Source organism: Daucus carota, chromosome 9 (genome assembly GCF_001625215.2).
Source record: "Daucus carota subsp. sativus chromosome 9, DH1 v3.0, whole genome shotgun sequence".
Lineage (NCBI taxonomy): Eukaryota > Viridiplantae > Streptophyta > Magnoliopsida > Apiales > Apiaceae > Daucus > Daucus carota.
The window spans coordinates 4,608,713-4,631,940 of record NC_030389.2 but is presented as its reverse complement, the minus strand read 5'-3'; the positions used below and the strand labels follow the sequence as shown (position 1 = coordinate 4,631,940).

At 30.4% G+C, this 23,228-nt stretch overlaps 1 protein-coding gene across 4 annotated transcripts; it reads right to left on the bottom strand.

The window, feature by feature from the left end:
* Positions 1-1,203: 1,203 nt before the first annotated feature.
* Positions 1,204-22,988, bottom strand: LOC108202115 (MADS-box transcription factor 23). 4 transcript variants are annotated; one of them, XM_017370496.2, is made up of 9 exons: positions 22,883-22,988; positions 22,421-22,662; positions 12,215-12,293; positions 5,516-5,577; positions 2,303-2,402; positions 2,176-2,217; positions 1,990-2,073; positions 1,675-1,829; positions 1,204-1,575 (listed from the first exon to the last, which is right to left on the bottom strand). In XM_017370496.2, the coding sequence occupies exons 2-9, from the start codon at positions 22,600-22,602 to the stop codon at positions 1,560-1,562; spliced, it is 720 nt and encodes a 239-aa protein (XP_017225985.1). In that variant the 5' UTR covers positions 22,603-22,662; positions 22,883-22,988; the 3' UTR covers positions 1,204-1,559. The 4 variants fall into 4 exon arrangements, with proteins under 4 accessions (XP_017225985.1, XP_063940231.1, XP_063940230.1 ...); XM_064084161.1 differs by having other exon boundaries at positions 22,421-22,665; positions 22,883-22,945; XM_064084160.1 differs by lacking the exon at positions 22,883-22,988 and having other exon boundaries at positions 22,421-22,859.
* Positions 22,989-23,228: the final 240 nt, after the last annotated feature.

The window sequence follows — 23,228 nt, the reverse complement described above, 5'->3', positions numbered from 1 at the left end:
AAATATTATTTTTGTTTAATTTTTTTTGTGAATTAAAATTTTGATGATATAATTTTGTTCAAAAAAAAATTAAAAATAATATTTTTAACCACCCCGTCAAAAGACTTAAAAGTGTGTGCCAAAAGTCAAAGCGTCAAATTATAATAAGAAATGGTGGGAGTAATTTTTTTTTCTTTTGTGATAAGCACAATTTTGTTAAACTTAAGAAGCACTTCTTCTTCGTATATTATTATTAATTTATAAAATTTTCTGGTTTTATAACCGAACCGATAACCGAATCGGGGTTTTTAAACCGAAACCGAATCCGAACCGGCGGTTGGGGTTTTCGATTTTAAAAACTGAAGATATATGGTTGCGGTGATCCCGGAACCGACCCGAACCAGCCCACGCTAACCCCTGCTAATAGGGTTCACAACCGTAAGATGTATATTTCAATTGAGTTTATATTTTATTTTTGTTTAATGATATTATATTATTATTAGACTTTTTTTTGAAGGCATATTATTATTAGACTTATATAATGATATAACTAAAAAGAAAAATTTGCACTCATTTTCCTTTTGGAGTTGTATTTGGTTTGTGAATAACTTGGAAAAACGCAAATACTTCATTTTAAGTTCAGATTTTTTTTCAAAATTTCTATGCATATACAGGTATAACTTAATCTATTGCAACTCTTGCTCTTTACTTCAATGAGCTAAGCTTGTGACTCTCCTCACATCAATGAGGATTATTTCGCTTGAATCGCTTCATGTACTTCTCATCTTGAATCACAGACTGTGGTTTCATAATAATTTTATCTCCCACACCTGCTTCTGGGGTTAAATATTAACTAGATCAGTTGTGTCAAGTTTTTTATTTGAATGCATGATTCTATTCTTTTATCTCCACTATATCTTTTAGAGTAGTTCATAGGTTTATTATATTAATGTGTAGGTGGTTTACTTCCTCTGATGAAGTTCGTATATGAACATATGATGACTTTCTTCCATTTATTACGACATAGTGTTCAAGAGTATATGACTAATACAAGTGAGTGATTAATGCTTAGATTTTAAGCATTATTATGTTTCTTGATATGCATTGTATAAAGAATAAGTTTTGTTTTTGTCATAGATTAACCTTTACATGAGATAACTATGTTGCTGCATGGAATGAAGGATGGAGATCTCTATGTTTATTGGTATCTCCATGAGACAATCGTGAAAGGAATCACCTTGAAATGTTAGTTTCTTGAAATATTTGCCTTACAAATCACCTAAATTTTGCAACCATAAAGACATTCAATGATATGCTAATTTAGTACAGTAGGAAAAGGGAACCTAGTCAATTCTGTATGTTTTCAATTATTGCAAATATACAGAGATAAATGGCGCATGAAGGATCATTTACAGTAAATCTTGAGCTTTCACGCTGATTACTTCATACCAAATCTGATGGGCAGTTATGAATCTTGTAGATCATTTTCAAAGAGCTTTGAAGGATTTTAACTTCAGGGTCACGGAGTATTTGCTGAGGCAATCAACCACTGGAGTTCTTCCGTAGCTGTTTTAAAGCTTCTACTGCAAATGTAGCCTGGTTCACATAAAGAGTTTGGATTAAATACCAAGTAGATAACATTGTTCACTTGTTTGCACAAGTACTTTAATGGATTTCTAAACAAGGATTATTTACCCAAGCTTCACAGTCGTTTCGGGTGTTCCATTCGTCTGTGGCATTGGCTGGCTCAGCTGAAGACTGATTGGGGCATGCAAGTCATATCCATTGCTAATGCAAAATGGAGTCCGAGGGCTTATGTTTGCTTCATTTGAGTTTACTGATCCGTTAACCTGGTAGAAACAAAAGCTACTTTATTTTGCTAAATTAACATAGGTTGGAGCATTACAAGAAAAACTGTATCAGACAATACTAATCAGACAACGTTCAGAGAAAAAAGTGTCGTTCGAAAAAAAGACACAAAAGTTTATTCTGAGTAAATAATATGAGTACCTTTTTCTGCAATTCCTTGTTCTCTTCTTGCAATAGGTTTACTTTTTTATACAGTTCTATGTTTTCCTGATGAATGAGACTCCCCTGGAACAATAATAAGATAATATAATGACAATCAGATCCTCTTTAAGAAAATTAATGAAAGGAAAGGTATATCCAGTAGGTTTAGATGTTTTGCTTAGTGACCTTCTTGTTTAATTCTTCTATCTCATTCGTCAAAATTTGCTCCTGTAAATAAAGTACTTTTAGTAATTTTCTCCAGAGTTAAATTAGTAACACCAGAAATTTATGATGATTAATCTGTATCTTATACCTTCTGCATACGAACACCTTTTAAACTTATTTCTAGTCGATTCTCCAAGTTTTGCAAGTCTTTCATGGTCAACCCAGAAAGTTCTTCTCCCAATAGCTGCCTGCATTGTGCAGAAAAGTACCTTGTTAAAATGCAATTTAATACTCATATGTGTGGCCATTAATTCATTAATCATAGTTTGCATTATATGGACTTTTCAGCTTATTTTTACTTTATCATATTACAGACCTTAATTATTACTATATCATTTACAAATTTTAAACCGTGAACTCAAAATATATCAACCTATGTAAAAGATCATTTATGTATCTTTATTATTGTGAAGCAAATAATAAATCTTATATATATCATTACTATCTCCTCCTTCCGTTTGATGTCGTCTCACTCCCCCCATCTTCTCGAGATGTAAACGAGAATCACTATAATCATTCCCACTCATTTCTTACATGTGTTTTTTGTCACTCGACACGTATTTTAAGGTTCCAGTTAAATATAGTTCCAAAACTTATTTTTTAAAATTTTTCTTAATAAAAATTTAAACATTATATTTTTTTTCAAAAGAATTTTGTTTATATAATTTATAAAACTATACTTAATGAGAGTCTTAATATGCGTGCCGAGTCTCAGTCCCCCGTTGTAAAGAACTTGGTGGGATGGGGGAGTATTAGTTATGTACATCTATTTATTTTTTGTGATTTCTTTATTTATAAATGACAATTCTTAGAACGATAATATACAGTTAATAATTATAGATGATGAGTATAATCAGAAGCGGTGGCGATTTTGTTAATCATAAACAGTGATGTTTGTGTGGACTGATGTTGGTGTAAATGGAGATGAAGTTAAACAGTGATGTTTGTGTGGATTGAGGTTGGTGTAAATGGAAGGTGAAGTAGAGGAATGAGATGAGACAATATTATCTCAAAGTAAAGAAAGAAGAAGGTAATGATATGTTGATGCTTTTATAATCTTTGGGTTATGCTACAATAAAGAAGAGGAACATAGTTTAATGAAAACAAGGTGATCACATATATCATTCATATAAGTTTATTTATAATAGGGATTATGAAGAAGCATAGATGAAAATATGACAAAGAAGGGTTTAAGAAGATATGTTTGGTAGAGATTCATTTTAATTAAAAAAAGTAATGGTTGAAATGTGTTCCTAGTTTTATTTAAAATTTAGATTTCATTTTATAATTAACTTATATATGTACAATTTTTTTTGTTTATTCCTACGTAATGTAGTTTATTTTTCACTCCAAACGTATTTTAAAAAGAAATATATAATAATAAGTTCAATTATACTTTGTATTTCATAGAAAAATATTATGTTGGGTAGCCAAATATGAAAATTAGTTTCAGTTTTTCTAGATTAAGGTATAGGGTGGAACTTGGTCATATATATGTACATAACAATTTCTAAGCTTATCTTAAGCTTATGTCAGGACTCACCACTCGCCCTGAAGTAATAATATAATAAAAAACCATGTAATACATATTTTTATTGTAATAATAAAACATGGAAATAAATCATACAAGATATCACAATAAATGTAAAAATATTAAGTCAACTGCCTATTTGCCTAATATCGAAGTGAGGTAATGAGGTAATACGAGGAATTACTCTCTCCGTCCCTTTTTAGTTGTCACATTTCCATTTTTATTGATTTTTGACTAAAGAATCTTAAAGTAGATTAAAAGTTATTTACGGTGACATATTTTTTTTTTATTTTCTAACTTGATAAAATATTAACAAATTTTAGTCAAATTTTGGTCAATTTGACCGGCACAAAAATAGACGGAGGGAGTAACACATATACACATGTAACTGCAATAAACATTTCTTAGTATTCCGCAACAAAGGCACAGGCATACACATGCACGAATTCAAATACATGTCTTTTTATTTTCAATATTCTTAGTTTTGGTATTAGTTTTGAGCTCTTCTACCAAACGAAGTTCTAGTTTGATTTTGGTTATATATAGACATATAGAGTCACACTCCATGAAAAACAATCTTATATAAAGTTTAATAAAGAACACCTCTGTATACACACACAATACATGTATCATATGCATTAGTCATCAAATTTTAAATTAGTAAAAAGTAATGAACTAAATTAAAAAAAAATTACTTAAGTTGTAAGTGTTGAATTGTTTGTGCATGTTATGATTTAGTATTCTACGCTAAATTTAAATTTATGCATAACTATGATTAATTATAAAATTATTTGGGCATAACTATGATTAATTATAAAAATATTTGGGAGATTTTAAAGCAGAATCAAATGGCTCTCTACAGTACTCTATATAAGGTGGTTCTTTGTGGAAACAATGGCCTATATTAGCCCTTCATTTTATATTTTGATTTTTTAATCACAGCCTTGTATATTTCACTCTGTTTACTATCCCACAATCTACGGGTTAAATGACGTTTTGGTCACTCAACTAACCTGAAATTTGCAATTGGGTCATCCAACTCAAAAAGTTTTCAGTCACACCATTATACTCTTAAAAAATTTCATTCAGGTCACTGACCATAACACTCTGTTAAAAAATTGCTTGCTTGTTACAACTTCTTGCGAGATTTTCGCAATTATTAAACAGGTATAAAATGTTAATGTGGGATTGATATCTAGTATGTAGATTGGTTTGGTTTCTTCTAGAGCTCGACATTATATGTTTATATGTATATTGTTCATATTCTTCGAGAGTTAAATACATAAATTAAATAATATTAATCATCTATAGCATAATGAGAGGTAAATCCATAAAGAGTGAAACTAAAAGTTTGGTGTGGCTTATTTAACCTTAACTAAATAGGGTTCAAATCTCATCAACCACATATTATTATATATAGAAAGGTTTGATATGTGTTTGGACGGTTGTATTGTTCGAAAATTATATAGTACATTGGATATAGACTTGTACGGTGTTACAAACATTACCCATGCCTTTAGGAAATGGAGTGTGTTATAATCATTCTTTAGTCATACATTACCCATGTCTGTAGGAATTGGAGTGTGTCATAATCATTCTTTAGTCATATATTGTATTATAGGTAAAACGAGTAGTTCATTTTTTTTTGACAGATAACGAGTAGTTCATTAGACACACATTTTTACCATAATTTTGTAATTATGCCAATGATTTTGGATTAAATATGGAATGACTAACCAACTTGGGATATGTAAGGATAAGAGCCTATACCTGTGACTCTGTTGCAAGTATTGTAGTTGTTGCCTTAGTCTTTCCGCTTCACCTTTCCAAAACTAGAATCAAATTCATAAGTTAAACTTCATTTTGGATATAAAGAGTTATTCTAATTGCATGCTAAGTAAAACACTTGAGAAGAAATATTAATGGGGATTATCATTGTGATTAGATATAAAAATAATTTTTACCCAATACGACTCATACGAAGAGTAAAGAAGTAGCTTAATATAAACCTCTTCACATTTTTGCTCATTGGCTACATGATAAAAAGTGTTGGAATATGGTCTTGATTTTTGATGTATCATAAGCTAGCATTAAGAATCTAGCATTAAGTGGTTTATCGAATTTCTTAAAGATGCTTAGTAATAAACAAATAAATTATAATTATTGATAATATCATTAAGCATAGAAAACATCAATTGTATATTTGAAAGCATTTAGCGGTAATTAGGTTTGATTGCTCTTTCTCAACTCATTATAGACTGGTTATGATGTTAATTATTCGAGGTCTTGGTCGAATTATAGTTTCATGAGTTGATTGTATTGAAGTTTATTGTGTGCGCTATGTCACTCGGACTTGGGTACGGACTGTCGGACACGACACATATGCGAGTGTAAGACTTGAGAACTTTGAAAAGTGGGGACATGAGAACACTATCCTATTCTTGGACACGAGTACATGATAGTATACTAATAAACAAGGATGGTAAGTTAGACATCCTAACAACAAGTAACAATAAAACTCAGATTAGACATGATTTTGTAGGCGATTTTTCAAATTAGGCGTCTTTTGTACTTTAATCACATTCTTACTTCTTCCTTTCTCACACTCTAGATGGTAAGTTAGACATCCTAACAAAAGTAACAATAAAACTCAGATAGACATGATTTTGTAGGCGATTTTTCAAACTAGGCGTCTTTTGTACTTTAATCCCTCTTTGTGTCTCATAAAATTTAGGGTCCAAATTTTTTTAGTATCCATTATATGACAGTTATTACTTATTAAAAATAATTCTTTAGTAAAATTATAAGTGAAAACATTCCTCGTGATAAATTTACAGTAACAAATACTGTTAGATGTATGAATTAATAATGTAGCATATTCATTTAAAAGTTTTGAATATGAAATATAATTGTTTATTTAAAGAATATATTATAACTTTATTTAGCGATTATATTATTAATTTCCCCACTTGTGAAGCTTTGCCATTGTTGAATAACAATACCAAGCTTTGCATTCTTGCTTCTATTCCAACCGAGTCAGTTACGCTCACAAGACCGCATTAGGCTTCAAGTTGTTTTTAGATTCTAACCCAACTGCTTTGTTCTCATACAAGTCACTGTTTAAATGTTGAGCTAATTTAACTTAGCCAGGAGTAGAAAAGAGATGTGATAAAGTTATACTAAATATAGGGTCTTTGTTTGTTGTTTTTTCATAAATTAAGCACAACTTGTTGCAGTAATGAATGCCATTTATATATATATATCTTTTTAGTTGTTTTTGTTGTAGAGAGGCAAATTAGTTGGTAATTATTTGTATTCAAAGTATTTTGTTTCAGAGTTAAGGTTCTTTTTGGTTATGGCTTTTTCGCTTTTTCTGTTATAACTTTCTCTTAGTGGTGTCTCGATTGTTAAAGATCAGCTGTTTAGTGAATCTTTGGGTCATCTTGCTTGTAAAGAATAGTATGTTTGTGAAGACTCTGTGACTGTTTGATGTGTGCAACAAGATTAATTTTTAGGTTGCCTTGAGGTGTACTTGTCAAATCTCTCCAAGAGTTCTGTCATTTTTGTTTAGTAGACAGTCCTAAAAGTTTCATACTTCATAGAGCTATATTGGGGGTTGTATTTTGGTTTTGTCTTTTTATTTCTTCTCACGAGCCTCTCTCTCTTGCTTTTAGGATTTGTCAATTACAAGTTTTCTCTTACATGGTGTCTCAATTGTGAAAGAGCATCGTTTTGATGAGCTAATTTTTGGGTTATGTTGCTTATGTAGAATAATATTCTTTATGGAGACTGGTTCTTCGATGTGTAGGTCAATATTACTTTCTAGGTTGCTATGAGGTGTACTTTTATAAAATTTTAAGAGTCTGTCATTTTTTTAAAGTCCTAGAAGTTTTCATACTTCAGAGTGCAATATTGGGGGTCGTGTTTTGGTTTGGTCTGTAGTTGATTCTTCTAATGGGTCTCCCTCCCTCCCTTGAAAAATGAAAGAGAAATGTTACAATATGATTTTATAAAAATTTAAAACTTTCACTAATCCCATCAAGTGACATTTATACAGTCATAGTAAAATATATATTGATATATATTGTAACATACAATTTCAGCATTTACTCGGAAATGCTTAAGATGAACAAAGTAGACCAAGGGTGTATGACCTGGAGTGAATAATTGTCACATGGAACTTACGAGAGAAGTTATCTTGATTTCAAGTGAGTTAGTTATACTAGTTTACGGAATTTAGAAAAAAATTGGAAATAAATCCAAGACTCATTCATAAATTTGCAGGCAGGAGTAAATAGTTATTTAGAAAATATATCAGTTTGGAGCTTGAAGGTGATCCCACGTGATTGTTAATACGCTACAAATATGGGTACTCTACAAATTGTACTGTAAAATGTTCACAGTCCATTTGAGCGCGTAACTCTTTTCCCTCATGTAGGCGACTTTCTATAGGTTTAGCATTTAAGAAATTAGATAATCATGAATGCCTACATGAGCAAAGCTATATGCCTGAGTATCATAATATGAATTGTTAATGATTAAGCATAGGTTGTCTACCCTCTCAAATATTAGTCGTGATCCCCCCTCTTTATATATCAAGGGTCTTTTAGATTAGCCTACAATCCTGTTAATCTAGTGGGCTAGTGGGCACACTCGTGGAAGTATGACCAATATTTCAACAACAGTCACGTGCCTCCCTCTAAGATTTCTCCTTTAGAATATGGTTTCGTAGCTACACACGAACAAAAAATGCACCTTATCCACAATCCATCCCGAGCTAGTTATAAAGGTCTCAAGTATTGGGAGAACACGTGGCCGGGTCTTCTAATTTAGGGAAAAAATTATTAAAAAGTGATTGTTGTCTATTTTTCTTCGGGGTTTTAAGTTTATTTTCATCATCACAATCATTTTTCTAAAAACAATTGGTCATATTGTGTAAGTCTGGTTATTTTTAATCCTTCTCATTGGTTATTTTATCTAAGTAACCAAGTCTAGAGACCCTACAAATATAGTCCCCTATCTTTCAGATCTCAGTGAAAAACTTTTGTCCAATCATCTTCACAACTTATAACGCTTAGGCCACATAATATTTCTGTGCATTATTCTAAATATATCACTGAAATATATTTATCCATTTCTATTTAGGTAACTGAATTATCTTTGTTAAAAGTTTTCAGATATTGTTTTGCATTTAAATATGGGTTTATGGTTAAATATGGGTTTATGTTTAAATATGGGTTTATGGTAGGTCGTTTACATATTAAATAACATATAAGTTCAAACTGTAAACATGTAGTACATTTATTTATCTATTTTTGTAGTAAATTCTTACCTTCTTCACGTAGTTCCTACTCCACACTTCAATTGTGGTCTTTCAGAAACTATGTCCATCTTTTCTTAAATTTCTTTGCTGAATGCTCTTTTAGCATTTTCATATCTGTGGATGACAACGAACCATTCTTGAATGAAATTATCAGGTTTGAAAAGATTGTGAAGCCATCAGCAACTTCAAATTTGCATACGCATTGCTCAGAAATCGTAGAGGGATTAGCAACTTTGAGTTTGCACACCATCTGAGATGTCTTGTGTGCAAAACGTAATCTGCTGATAGTCAGGAAAATTGAACTATTTTTGAATGGAATTCACAAGATCTCTGAAAAACTTGTAAAGCCATCAGCAACTTCAGATTTGCAAAGAAGTATGAGACTTGGAAATCGCAGAGCCATCCCTAACTTCGAGTTTCCAGATCATCATCAACGTTCAGTTTGTAGACTATCATCAGCGTTAGTCTGACAACAAAAATAAGGTTTTTAGGTCATCTAGGGTTTTTGGGTCATCTAGTTGTTTTGCATAGCAAATAAAGAGGCATTAGCTCATTGCCTTGCCATGATCAAGAGAGGAACCTCCATTATCTTCTCACTTTCTAGGGGTACTCATTGTTGCATTTCTTCTGTCATACAACCTTTTTAGAGTTTTTGCTGAGGAACATATGATTGGATTGAACCTCTATATGAAACTCAATAGTTTTAAGTAGTGGTTCAATCACAATCATATTTATTGCCGCTAAAGCAGCACTCATTAGCTGATGCTTACTTCTGCAGGACCGATGCATGTTAATTTGGATTAACTTAGAAGTGGGTCAAACCTGCTTGTAAGATAATATTTGAATTATATTTCCTTGTATCTAATTGGTAATACTTCTATTGCTATAAGAAGTCCTACCTTGTAAACGCAGTTGCACTTCTTCACACGCCCATTTAAAGATAAGCATCATGTATGATTAAGCCAAACAACACATGAGTACTTGATGCCTAGATACATCTCTAATTGTGTCCTTGGTTTTTCTTTGTTTAAATTTGACACAATTCCCTTTCTTTTGTAGTACAGGTACAGTATACTTCATAGATGAATAACTCATGATATTGGTCATTTAACCCAGTAGATGTTCATCATTGGACTTACCCAATGGTTGTGCTAGTGTACTATTTCAACCAGGTTCATTTTGAGATGTTTTAGATTAATAATTGACTGATTCTTAAAGAAGTTGGAAATATGAGAATCATACAAGGACGAGGAGATGTTTTGGCTAATTTCAAATCATGCTATTGTCCTAAATCTTTGATCATCAAAATTGTGAAGTTTTGTTTTAGCTATGTAGTTTGATAGTTGTTACTGGTTTGGATACGTGCTACCTTCTGGATTGCTTGGAATGTCTGGTAAAATTCATATTCATCCGTGTTGGGTTGCTCTGCCTCAATTTTTCTTGCCCTCAAATTTGTGTTACTCTTTTACCATTCACTATCCTCTTCTTTGCATACTAGAAATCTATATATGTTAGCCAACTAACTGTAACACCTTATGCATAAAGTCGAGTCACATGAAAATGGTATTTTAGTAGCCATTTTTATCTTTAACTTGAAGATTTTGGTAAATCTCGCCTTCTTGGGGATATTGAAGATTATGTGCTTTAAGATATTGTTCCATCTTTTGGATTCATTGCATAAAATTTTGTAATCTGCACTCTGCATTTGTAAAATGTTAAAAGTTCCAAGGATTCTCTTTAAGATTTTAGTGCATTTCTCCTATTTATTGAAATATACATGTAATGTATGTTAATATGTGGACTCTTAAATTTTGGGAGGATCAGCATACAAAAGCACGTATCATGTTGAGCGTGGCTAATATGATGATCAATATGTAGTAATGCCCAACAAAGGCTGCAGTGCTTCAGAGCTTAATCCTTTAGCAATGTTACCCCCAGATTTCGATATTGGACGCTTTATTCCAACATGCGTTGATTTAAATGGGGGTAGGTGACGTTTGTGGTATCTAGGCATCTAAACGATGATAAAAGCGTACTAGGCTTAGGGAGAACTTGATTCACTTGCATTTTGTATAGTTTAACTTTTACTGATTTTGTTCACCTAGGTAAATTGAACAAGAGATTTTGTCAAAGCCCTCCCTGTCAAAACAAGTTTGGAGTCGCATGATCACATTCTACCATGAATCTAATTTAACGTGAAGCAAAAAACCGTAATAAATTTTAATTCAATAGTTTTTAACTGTAAATTGTACATTATTCACTTAGACATGCTCAACTTGCATATATTGCTTCAATTAATGTTCCATAACAAATATGTATGCATATGCCTGTAGTATTGTTGTCATTTTGGTTTATAATTGATGGATTTTGTTGGTCAGACTTGACAAGAAGAAGCAATTTAGTGTCAATGAGATAGCAGTTAGATTTTCATTTCGACCAAAAATGATGGCTAGCTTGAGGTCAGCCAATGGAGCCAATGGTAGGTCCAACAAGTCCCAGCACAAAGTGCAAATTATACGTACTCTGAGGAAAATTACGAGTTGTTACCACTGTGTTTCTAGCAGTATCTCTATTATCGGATTTGTCAGTAAATAGAACAAGGTAAGCAACTAAAGGAAGAGGGAGGACAGGAGTTCAGGTAAATATTATAGTGCAAACAAGAATGCGAGACTTTAGAGGTACTCTAGGAAGAATGAGAGGGAATGAAGTGGGATTTGAGGCAGTGAGGCTGTTATGAGGAATTTAGGATGTTTAAATAATTTTTACCAGAGTTCTAGTAAGTTTCTTAGTGTTAAATCATGTATAAAATCCTCTTAAGTGCTCAGACTCGTTCTTAATTGACAATGCATAGACTTTCTTTAGTATGTTTGTTTATGTTAGATGGATGTTTATTAAAACTGTGTTTCATTGAGTATGACGAAGAGGATTAGAGTTACCCTCAATTCTGTTAGATGTCAAATAATTTTCCTCTCATAGGGCGACTCAGTGTCATACTAATGTGTTGAACTCTTTCGTGTTTTGAATCACATTGTTAAATTTAGTCTAACGAAATTATGCAGTACTTAAAATTTACTGAGCCTCAGTTTTGCATTAATGCAGGTTAAATCGCAGAAGAAACAGGGAACCGAGGAGATGGGAGGTAGTACCTGGACTTCTGAAGTAGGACTTAACAGCTGATGATTTTCTTCCTTCACCTTGTTGTAACGTTCGATTAGTGATTTCATGCTGCAAACAAACAAATGATAAAGTTCAAAGTTGAATGTATTTCGGGGCTACTTGTGAAAAACTTCGTATGATTATTCAGGTGTAAGTGTGCGTGTTGCTTTCTCTTAGAATATCGCTGGTGGGTTGACAGCATGAATGGCCGGTTAAAATTAAATTTGGATGCTATTGTGCATCGACTATATTGAATAATTATATTTTAAAAATAATAATTTAGTATCATTTTGATTCGTTAGAAATAAAATATGTATTATTCAAATATGGTAACAAGTGACACTAAAATCACAAATTTGATTCAACAATAAGGAAGCTTGACTCAAATTATATACAAAAATTTAAATTTTGTCCTAACTATGGGTGTAACGGTTCAAATTAAGAGGTGTATTCGGTTGGTATATTAAAGGATTTTTTTTTCATTGAAGAAATTTAAAGGTATTTAAAGGGATTGTTTAAGATCCATTAAAATTTTGGGATATTCAGTTGTGATTTTGAATTATGCTATAAATCTGGTCGTATTCAATCATTATTTTAAATTGGGATGGTTTAAAATCCACTAAAATCAAACCTTCTTATTTTTACGGAACTAAAATAATATAAATGGTTTTTTAAATTAAAATCAAACCAAACTAATTAATATGTTAGGACCAAGTCAAAAAAAACTATAAAATAATGGTTCCTCCGGTTCGAATCACGGTTTTAACTTTAAATTTTATAATATTTTACAAATATTTGTTATAATTGTAGTATAGATATACTTCAAGCAAATATCACTTATATTTCAGGTACATATTAGATATTGCGACTATATATATTATTATCAAATCTATACATAAATATTTAGTTTACTTAATATATTCGTATACATTAGTTTAACCCAAATAACTTTAAATTAAAATAGTTTAAAGAAAAATTGTAATAAGTTGAAGGTTGACTCATGTTTATAGTATATATATCACATCGTAAGTTCTAGTCTAAATGTATACTTATATATATCGATATTTTTATGTATAAATATTTAGGGTCGCGCTCAAAAGAGAACACATACTTAAAATAGAACCTTAGAACTACTAAAGTTCCGTTGTACAATCATGAAATTTAAATAGATTTTGAGGATCTAGATCGAAATTCATGTTTTTACCATCGTTGTGTATGTTCAAAAATAATTTCAAAACATAATAAATAAACACGACATTTTTTACATGTGATGTTCTACTACGAAACCCTAATTAATACAATAAATAAGATTAAAGATTCTAAGGTTTCTTAGGTCAAGGGTTTTAAGAGGAACATGACGGTGAATATGTAATCTTCGTTTAATCTGTTTTTGTATTTTCAAATCATAACTAAACCATTTACAAAAGAACCATCCGGTTAATCAAATCGGTAGCAACATTAAAGTTATTATGTTTCGTATTGTTATGGTGTGGTTCGGATTTTTCGCAGTCCTTGAGATTCTTAGCTGAAAATGTATTAAAGTTATTGTTAAAATAAAAATTACAGAGAATATGTAGGAACAATCCCATGCCGTCCCACCTTGCATTCCAATTGTTTAAAGATTCGACAATACCACGATGTTGACTAATATTTGTTGTAGTTTTAAGACTCTTAATAAAATTTTATGTCATCTATTATCATATTAAAATATTATATTTTATTTGTAACAACTTAAATCAGTAATAACATATTATCGGTCATTATAGTCAGCGTCCTCGAAGCATGAAGTCTTATGGGTAACAAATTAACGTATCTTGTATCATTCTAATCTCCATATTTTAATATACACTTCAACTAGCCAATTTTTTACAAACTCTTTATGCAAAAGGTTAATGAAATACCTTATTGAGAGTATTAACGAGAGACTTGTATGTCTTATAACATGTTCATCATATAATTATATTATAAAATTGTTTATATAGAATATTATTAGTTGAAATAATATGTTTTGTATATAAAATATTTTGAAATATAAACGAACCCTACACGAAACTAGTTTATTAGCGACCGCAAAATCTTTCACTAAATTTGATCAATAGCAACTGCCTTCCACAATGACCAATATAATTGTCGCTAATTCCCCATCAACGAGTTAATTCACCGTAATAAAATATTTCCTCCCAAAAAATACGTGTTACACTGTTATAAAGATATGAATCAATTATTTTTATATTAAAAAAATACCAAAAATTTGTCAAATATATTTTTGTTAGAATTAGTAAACACATTTTAGGCTCAAGAACAAATGAGGAGGACGCAGAACAGTAGAATATAATTAATAATTATTAAATTGATATTAGTAAATAAAATATTGAAATGCAAATGCTTAATATAATCTCAACAAATAAATATATGGACACAAACTTATGAATAATAATCATCCAAATCAATACGTTAAAATAAAATCTTTTATATTTACTCGCTTAATAAAATCACAACAAGACATAGTACACAGAAAAGGCAAATAACAACTCATTATTTTATGTGATAAAAAACAACTCATTATAATTTAAATCAAATCATATAATTGCATATCAATGTAGGGTGCTATAAAAATCAGTGCTAGTCAACTCCACAATTCCATATCAGACTATTTTCTCTACATTTGTTTGCTTGTATAACAAAAAAATAACAACAATCTACAAAAACACACACAAATAAATAAATAAAATCCTATCCAAACACCGTCTTCAGCAAGGTCTCTGATGAAGAATACAAACATTTTCACACCATTAACCGAATGATGGTGAATAAACTGATTCATGGCCTTAACCGTAATATTGTTGATGCCACTAATATCATGTCTTTCCTTTTGTGTCTAGAAAGAGAGAAGCTGAGTGATAATACGGTCTACAAGATTCTTGTAGAGTAGCCTAGTCATTTAGTTGACATGCTTGTGGACTAAGTTGTTGCTTTTTGGAGTGGTTGAAAAATCTTGTACTAATTTTGAAAAGACGTGGCAATATTTTACTGATCCAAGAATAATATCATAACAGTGTTGGATGTGTTGGATTTGGAATTGCTTATTGTCCAAAATATTGGTGATGGACTTTTCAATCATCCTCGAGAACTGATTAATAAGAATCAGACTAGAATTCAATACGAAAGTGCTGATGAATATGTTCATGGTCCACAAAAACTGGGGAGAATTAATATTAGGGTCAAATCAACTGCTTGACAACTCCAAAACAACAATCTCGGTGGATTCAGATTTGAAATTTGAGATGATATGTCCATGATCCTTGACGAATCATGAACGTGAATCATTATGTTGTTCGATATGCAACTGCTAGTGGACTTGCTAATGGAAGATCGATTATGATTCTCGGGTTCTTGAGAATATATATTCGAGGATGATTTGATGCTGGATCACCTGTTCATGTTCCTCAAACCGTTCGTAATGAAACACAATCCAGTAATGCGGTTCTCAAAAAATCCAAGATAAATATGGACTATATATGAATTAATTTTATATATTATGATTATTATTTAAATTACATGTCTTGAGAAAATTCAACCATAACATGACTTGAAGTATATAAAGAACTCGAAGAAAATAATATTTTTATTTTCAACAATTTCAATAAACGTCTTCAAAAGTATCAAAATTGTACCAAAAAAAAATCCTTATTATACTGTCGTAAAGATATGAATAAATTATTTGCACACTAAAAATATCAAAAAATTGTCAAATATATCTTTGATGGAATTAGTTATTAATTTTTGGGCTAATAAACAAATGAAAAAGATGAGAAATGTAGATATAATGGAAGGTGTTCGAGGCGAAGATTGAAGTATTAGAAGCGATAACAACATTAACTACGACTTAATACTATAAATAAAAAAATTCATCAATAAATTAAGTATTTGTGAAAAAAAGATATTAAATATAATACTGGATAAGTTGGACACGTTAAACAAGTTTACACCCATAAAGAGTACGAGAAGGTAAAAGAGACTCTCATCCAAAAATATTATAAAGATGATATTTTATTTTGATGATAATTTCAAATACCAAAGTGATTAAAACGGTTTAAATTATACTTTGATCCTTTAATTTAAATTAGTTAAACATTTGGTCAGTTGTTTCTCCTTTACGAATATGATATTTATTGTTCTCTAAGTTAATATTACAGGATTATGTATTGTTTTATTATTATATAATTTTGAATTATAATTATTGTTGAAGAAAATATGGTATTTTAGCTGGAGTTGTAATTTTATGAAAAGAATATCCACCTAATAATAAAAATATTAGAAATTTTATGTACCATCTTCTTTATAATGTTATTACATTTACATATAAATTTAAAATACTTTCTATTTATCATTATAACTCAATTGTTGATTCGCCAATAAGGTGTAAAGTCTTTGCCTCATAATTTAAGTTGTAATTTTGACCACATGACCCTTAGATGCGAATCAATATTCAATAATTGGTCAACTTTAATCCTAATCGATTTCTTGATTTTTGTTGTTAGATTTCTCACTATTCTTGACTTTTCACAACTATCCATTATATTTGTTTTAACTCATTTATATAAGAACGCATTATGATATATTTCAAGCCATCCTAAATCTCATGTCTTTGAAAAGAATGTTAAACGAGATATTTACACATGATTCTATAGTCTCTTTTTGTAAAAATCTTGCAAATTATAATGGTTAGGCAATATTTTTATTTTGAACAATTTTTTTTCAAATTAACTTGCTCATTTAAATTGTCATCATGTATGACACACTTATGCACCTCTTCCCATTTTCTCATAAATTATAGCTCAGCTGGATGGACATGTGAGCTTGTATTGAAATTTATTCATGTTCTTTTGGTGTGTGATGATTACCATGTGATTCTTTAGGAATAATTATACCACTAGATAATGCTAATGGATAATACAATCTTCTAGATTTATTACCGGGTATTATGTTTACATGATTTTTAATGTTTTTATTTTTGCAACTTGATTAATTCTTCTTCAAAAATCATTTTCATAAGATCTAATGGATGTGTTGTTTCTTGATTCCTCTTATATATTTAAGTTGTCAAATCAGTGGGTTGTGTTTTATCTTTATATATTTCATTTATTATCACAATTATATGATTTGTTTTTTCACATCTTTGGGACCTTTAATTTTCATACTTTATTATGTTATGTCCATCTATGAGCCCTGATTTTATTAGAGTTTTTACTAAATTTTTGTTGAACAACCTAGCTATGTCACAAAAAGGCTTTACAAACAATGATTCTATATGGATTGTAATTGCATTTTTTCATATGTTCAATGCATTTAGTAGTATAAAAAAAGACGTCCTTACAATTTACAACCTCTCTAAATTGATAAATTATCATTATACATGGTTATTAATTCCTTTATCTAGTGAAGATAAATTTTCTTGAAATGAGGCTCAAGAAAAATTTAAATTAGAGCGAATTATAAGATCTTTATATGTCTTATATTCATTGATTAAAAAGATTATATGCTAAAAACATTGTCAATAGATCACTTTTTTTCATAAGAACACGCCATCCCATGGTGGCAACCGTTTCGTTTCATAAACCTTCGTTTCGTGTATTTTCGTGTTTTGTGTACTCGAAGGTGAAACTTGTATCTGCTCGTTATTAATTTCGGTTACCAAATATAAAACCCGTACCCGATCCGAATCATTTCGTGTAATTTTCGTGTACATTATATATAAAAATATTAATATAATTTTAATCAAAAATTAGCTTTAATATATATTTTCTTATATAATTTTAATAAATATGAAAGATATATTTATGTTTGCATACAATTATCTACAAATTTGTTAATGCATCTCTAATATATATCTACATATACTTATAAACACACACACACACACATATGTATATATATTACACAATTATATATTTAATATATTATACCATATATGTAATAAAAATTATGTACACATATTTCGTGTAATTTCGTGTATTTCATGTATACAAAATGAAAACCCATATCCGATACGAAATCTATGGTGTAATTTCGTGTTCGTGTACCTTCGTGTTTTGTGTATCAAAAATCAAAACTCATATCCCTTTTTTTCGTGTCTTTTCATTTCGTGTTAGTGTGTTACGTGTCAAACTGTCAGCCTACTTAAACCCGCTCTCTTTAAAATGAATGTTAAACATGAATCTCTACATATGTATTTGTTAATTATCTCTCGGTATACAAATCTTAAAAATAATGTTTGAAAAATATTTGTTTTCTTAACTATTAATATATTCTTCATACATGAAACAATTCTCCACCTCATACCATCTTTAAGTGATGGCCCAGCCAGAATGTACAATTGAGCTTGTTATTAAACTTTATTCATGGCATATGATCATCTTTATTTAATTGGTTATAACCATGAATGAGACTTGATAATGGTAATGGGTATTGTACAATCTTACATGTGTATCTTTATTAGGTACTTTATTCTCTTTGGTGAATATTATAAGATATCATCGGGGCCATCCTCTAATATCTTAGAATTTTAAATGAATTGGTTACTTAACATGTATCAGAGTTCGGGTGAAGGAAGTGACTTTGGTTCGAGTCCTTCAACTCCTATTTATTTTCTATCTAGTTTTATCTATTTTGTTGTATATTAAATTATATGATTGAGGGGGATTTTCGGATGTTATAAGATTTAGTTAGGACCTTTATATAAAACTTTAAGATTTTAGATGAGTTGTTTTCTTATCAATGTTAAAAATTTATGTTTATGCGATATTCGATGTTATTGTTTTTGCAATTTAGTTTCTTATTCATTAGAAAACCATTCTCATGAGATCTCATTGATATGTTGTTCTTTGTTGTCTCACATATATGTAAATACGAATTTTCCAATTATTTTTCATTTTCTTTGTTTGATCTTAGATTCCTACAAATATGTATCAAGACCCTTAATCAAAATTTCAAAGAGACTTTTTTATGAAGAAAGAACATAATATATGACAATGGGGTTATTGTAGCTTACTTTTGTTGGATTTACAATGTTGAAGTTGCTTGTTCATGTGAAATGGTAGAATATGAGGGGTGATGATGGACGATGTGAAAAGAAACTAAACAATGTACATAGATTGCACGGGACAAATGCTAATAGATTGCACTGTTTCACGTACATACATGGCCACTGAAAATTACTAACGCGCCCCTATTTGTATATTAAATAAAACTTAAATTTTATATTAAAAAAAAGGATCTAATAGAATAGCAGTCATTGGATCTAATTTAAACATGAGACTCCAAATAAGGTTTATCTATATATATTGTATCACGGGAAAATATATCTTAAAATAAATGTGTTCGCGGCGGGACACCAGAAAAGAACACCAAAAAAGAAAAGGTGAAAAATATTATATCCTAGAATGCCCTATTTTTATTGATGACACATTATGTCGAAAACAACATAAACATTCTTACAAAACCACATGAATCTGAGCACAAGTGAAGCAGTTGGCTACTAAATGATCATGCTGCAACTTGCTAGTGAAGAAGTTTTTTATTAACTTCTCATAAATCTTTCAAATTTCTGAATTTTCATACAATTTATATCTTGACAACTCATATATAAATTAATCAATAAGTAGCTTAAAAGAATGTCGAGACGTACATACTTTACCAATCAACAAATTTTGTGTGTTTTTTGTGGAGGGGGGGAGGGGGCGCAATAAAAAGGATTTTCGAATGACAAGAAAATCGACAAAATTAATAGTTAGTAGTCAATTATATATTCTCACTTAAAAAAACTTAATCTTGATTGCCATTTGTGATTATATTGGTTGATTGAAACATAATTTTAAATTGTTTTGGTGAATCTTGTGCTTTAAAAGTTAGGTGTGGATTGTTTTTTTGTTGCTTTTCGATTCATTTAAGAAATTAAAGTTGTATTCAATTAATTTTTAATTAATTATTTAGGAGATTCCGGTTAATACTGATATTGATTTTTTCTTAAATTGCATTTGAGTGATATTGATATTAATATTGCTTTTATTTTATTCTTTTCGAAATTCAAAGCTGTATTTAAATTTTATTAACATGATTTTAGAGATATTTTAATTGATTTAATTGTTTTTTCATTCATTCATTTTTATGATGATAAATTAATTAATTAATTAAAGATTACACGACATCCATATGCATGATCAAAATTGAACGAATACCTAATAAACTAAATCACCTACGATGGTCTTCCATATTTCTCACTTATCTTATCGTGGATCATATAATTTATACAAGACTTCATTCACAAACAATGCAAGGACAAAGATACATATATATTTATAATATATATATATACGGAGGTGATCAAATACAAATCAAAAATAAAAACCAAAAATAAAATACAAAGTACAAACTAATCTAAGTCATTAGATCAATCTAATCTAATGGCCCCCTGAAATTCACCCCACACGATAAATAATAAACTTGTATCCTCCCACACATGATCCGTTTTTAATTTGATTTTTCCCGTCAATCGGTTCACTTCTTTTAAAATCCGACTTAAAATCATATATTTTTTCATCTCTGAGCAATCATTTCCATACCATATTTGATATATTTCGATGTGATTTATAAGTTTTTTATTTTTATTCTAAGTAAGAATTGTAGTGGAGAAGCTTATACTCTTTGGAGAACCACCCTATATAGAGTCCCATAGAGAACACCTCTCTATACACATAACATACATGTATTAATCACATTATTCATCACATTTTTAATTAGTATATCATAAAATTAAGTTTCATCATCTTACTCCAACAAAATCATCAAAAATTAATCGTAATACTTCACCTGGTTGTACTGTAGAACCATATTTGTCCCGAGTGATTCTGTAGCAGAACCAGATTCAAAACTCATAATTTTTACCTAAGTTGTAAGTGTTTAATTATTTGTGCATGTTATGTATGATTAATAGTATACATTAGAATCGAATTTATATGTATAAGTATGATTGATTTTAAAATTATTTAAGTAATTTTAATGTAGAATCAAATGATTCTTCACGGGACTCCATATAAATGGTTCTTTATGAAATAATAGCATACACACACACACACACACACACACACACATATATATATATATATATTTGATTTGTCATTACTTTTACTAGTAATTCACTGTATTTGTGATCCCACATCATACATATTCAAGTTCACTAATACAATGCAAAGTTGCAAGTGGACAAATATACTAAAAAGCAACCAAACTACACACTACAAGAAAAGCGGGCATCATGTTTTTCTAGTAGTGCTAGAAGCAACCAAAATAGCTCGATATATAAACACTTTTTTAGTATAAAACTAAAAGGTGCATCATGTTAATATCTCTGGAAAAAAAGATCCCCATATCTAGAGAAATAACTAAAGTTTTGGAAATAAATCATACACCTTAATTGTAAATTGCAAGTACTTAAGCTGGAAAACTATTGGAAGTACCTAAAGCTAGATAACTGAAGTATTTTACTGGGATTACCCAGGCATGCTCACAATTAAGTTGATATAGGACTTAGGAGTATATACTACTTGTAACATATATCTTGATGACTGGTATAAGCTATAAGCACCAAAGACATCTTTCATCGTAAAACTAATTTACACATGTATGTCTGGAGAACACAGAAACATATGCATGAGTCCCCCAATAAAACACAGAAGCACTATCACATAGTACTGATTTATGTCTGGAGAATCTCTCTCTCCCTCCCTCTCTTTCTCTCTACACATTTACATGAATGTAACTATTTTGAGTAATCCTTGTATCTTATTATACATCCACTGGATTGAATTTTTTTTGTGTAGAAGTTTATAGAGAGAGATTTACCATTGTTTTGTGGGATTATATTCTTTACTCATATTAAAGTTATACATAGCCTAATTAGTAGAAATGCATGCAAATATGCAATATATGTGCCAGTGATTTGTAATTTTATGTAGTTCCTAGCTAGCAACAACTTAACTTTATGATCCCTATTTGCATATAAAATAGAACTATACAGTCAACTTATTTATCAGTAATTTACTTTTTTTCCATAACTAATACATAAATTAAAAGAAAAATCCAGAAGAAACATATTGAGCATTGGTCATTGCAAAGAAATTTAGGGATCTTCAGCTAACCTGGTGCTTGCGAAATCATAAAGCTTCCCGGTGCTGGAAAATATCATCAATCCGACTTCAGCATCACAAAGAATGGCCAACTCCCTAGCTTTCTTGAGCAATCCATTTCTTCTCTTGGAGAAAGTCACTTGCCTACTCGTCGCGTTGTCGATCCTCCGGATCACAATTTTCCCCCTTCCCATTTCTCCTCCTTGTGAATCAGATCGATATTTCCTAGGGTTTGGCCGAATACAATCAAATTCCTGCTAGATCGGTAGACAAAGATCCGAAATCAGCTCGACAACAATCAAGATTCTAGGGATTTTAGTGAAGACAAGAAGCAACATATATAAATGGTGAGCTAAAAATAGAAACTTTTCGACGTGGTAAAGATATACGAAAATTCATAAAAATTAACAAAAGAGGAAATGAAGACAAGAAATGAAGAAAGAAGAATGAGTGCCAAGTTGAGAGGGGGCTTACTACTTTGAGCCTTTGACAGATCTCTATGCAAATGAGAGGTCTTGTTTTAGAGAGATGTTTTTAAAAGCAATTCTTTACTCTATATGGAAAGCTGAATTTGTATTAGCTACGAGGGTAAAATATGGACCAATCTGTGCCCAATTTTGTACTTTCATATGACACCAAAATTAGACACCTTGCTTTCCACTCGCGCGAGTACAGAACCAGTATTGTACTCGCTCTAAGAGAACCCAAATTAGTACTTGACCTAATTTTGAAGTCGCGGGATGACAGATGTTGAGGTGTGATGGGCGAGTAGATTGCGCGTGTAGGGGGTGAGAGTGAGAAATATGTTACCTAGGAGTTT